Here is a 1,505-nt window from a genome sequence, read left to right as displayed (position 1 = left end):
GGGGCAGAGGCTGGGCAGGCAGAACCAGATAGGCAGGCAGCCGTGGGCAGAGCTGCCTGCGCTCGGGCGCTGACGAGGGCAGGGCGTGCAAAGCCTGCTTCTGCCTCACATGGCTCTCACCGTGCTCTTGCTGCCTGAAAAGTAGGGCACCAAACACTGGCACGGACCACAGCTTCGGGTACTTGGGGCTTGGAAACCATCGGCTGGTCTCCTGCGAGGGGCGAGATGAGATTTCAGGGCTGGGAGGAGCTGTGCTGCTGGCACAATGGGAGATCCCCACCATCTCTGCAGCGGCTCTGGGGAGTGGGGTGGTTTTTGGGGTCACAGAGGGGCTGAGCTGTGCTGACCACATCCTCTGTCTCTGCAGAGTGGAGGCCTGCGGTGATGCTCGCAGCCATCGACTGTGCCGACGAGGACAACCAGCAAGTATGCATCGATTTTGGGATCACCGGCTTCCCCACGCTGAAGGTAAGGGCTGTGTGCACCGGGGACTTGCCTGGTTCTCCTGTGCTTTGCCTTTTGGCCTATCCCTCTCTTGCTCAACCTATCAACAGCACTATTGCACCAAGATATTCCCTTTGGAGCTTTGCAGGCTGGGGCTGTTTTACCCTTCCCCAAAACATAACTGTGGCCGGGCTGCAGCCAGTGCAACTGCTGGGTGATGGAGCAACAAGGAGGGGGGAAACCAAAATGCTGCTTTGTGAAATATAGAGGCTGGATCTCTCCTAGGATGGGAGAGGGTCTGAAACCTGAATTGGAAACACCCGGGAAAGGCTGCTTGGGGGGACAGAGAGCGTTTGCAGGCGCAGGTTTTGGAGCAGGGTGCAAGGATGCTGCGGGAGGCTGCACGGGGCTCAACTGGGAGCCTCCTGCGGCAGCTGGCGAGGTGCCGTCCCTCCTCCTGGGCCTGTGCCCAGCCCCTGAGCTGTGTCAATACACCACCTCGCAGCGTTTCCCACTGCAAACACAGCCTCGGTCCAAGGCAAAGCAATAAAACTGAAGCACTCCAGGTGCAGGCAGTGAAAGCCAGGATCACCTTGAGACAGAACAGGCAGGATAAGGGTTTCATCAGACATGTCCTTCAGCTCAGCCCAAGGTGGGGGCAGATTTGGGGGCTTTCCAGGCAGGTTGGAAAGCCCAAGCCCTACCATGGGGTCTCACCAAGCACTTGCTGCTTGAGCACCCACTGCCTGTGGGACATTGACCAAAACATCTCCCGGAGCAGGGAGCCAGGATGATGTGGCAGTGCCAAGAAGTCATTTGCTTCGCATCCCCTGTCCCCAGTAAACACCTTTTGCAAACAGCCCGCGCTCCCAGCCTAGCCTGCAAAGCAAACACCTCTCTTGACACAACCTGGTTTTGCTTCTCTGGCTGTACCACGGGTACTAGAGGCACTGTGGGAGGGCAGGAGTAGGGGAAAAAACTCGTTTTCCTGCTTTATGAGAGCTCTGGAGCAGGGAGACAGGGTTTGCAGGATCAGGGAGGTCCCAGCTCCCTCCCTGGGA

General features: G+C 58.3%; 1 protein-coding gene across 1 annotated transcript in view; it reads left to right on the top strand.

Moving 5' to 3' along the window:
• Nucleotides 1-367: 367 nt before the first annotated feature.
• Nucleotides 368-1,505, top strand: part of QSOX1 (quiescin sulfhydryl oxidase 1) — a gene marked incomplete at both ends in the record, with an annotated part of 7,405 nt that continues 6,267 nt past the window's right edge. The window contains 1 exon segment of the mRNA XM_010168623.2: nt 368-468. Within this exon segment, the coding sequence (XP_010166925.2) occupies nt 368-468 (101 nt within the window).

The sequence above is a fragment of the Antrostomus carolinensis genome, unplaced genomic scaffold (genome assembly GCF_000700745.2).
Source record: "Antrostomus carolinensis isolate BGI_N321 unplaced genomic scaffold, ASM70074v2 scaffold31475, whole genome shotgun sequence".
Lineage (NCBI taxonomy): Eukaryota > Metazoa > Chordata > Aves > Caprimulgiformes > Caprimulgidae > Antrostomus > Antrostomus carolinensis.
This window is presented reverse-complemented; position numbering and strand designations above follow the sequence as displayed.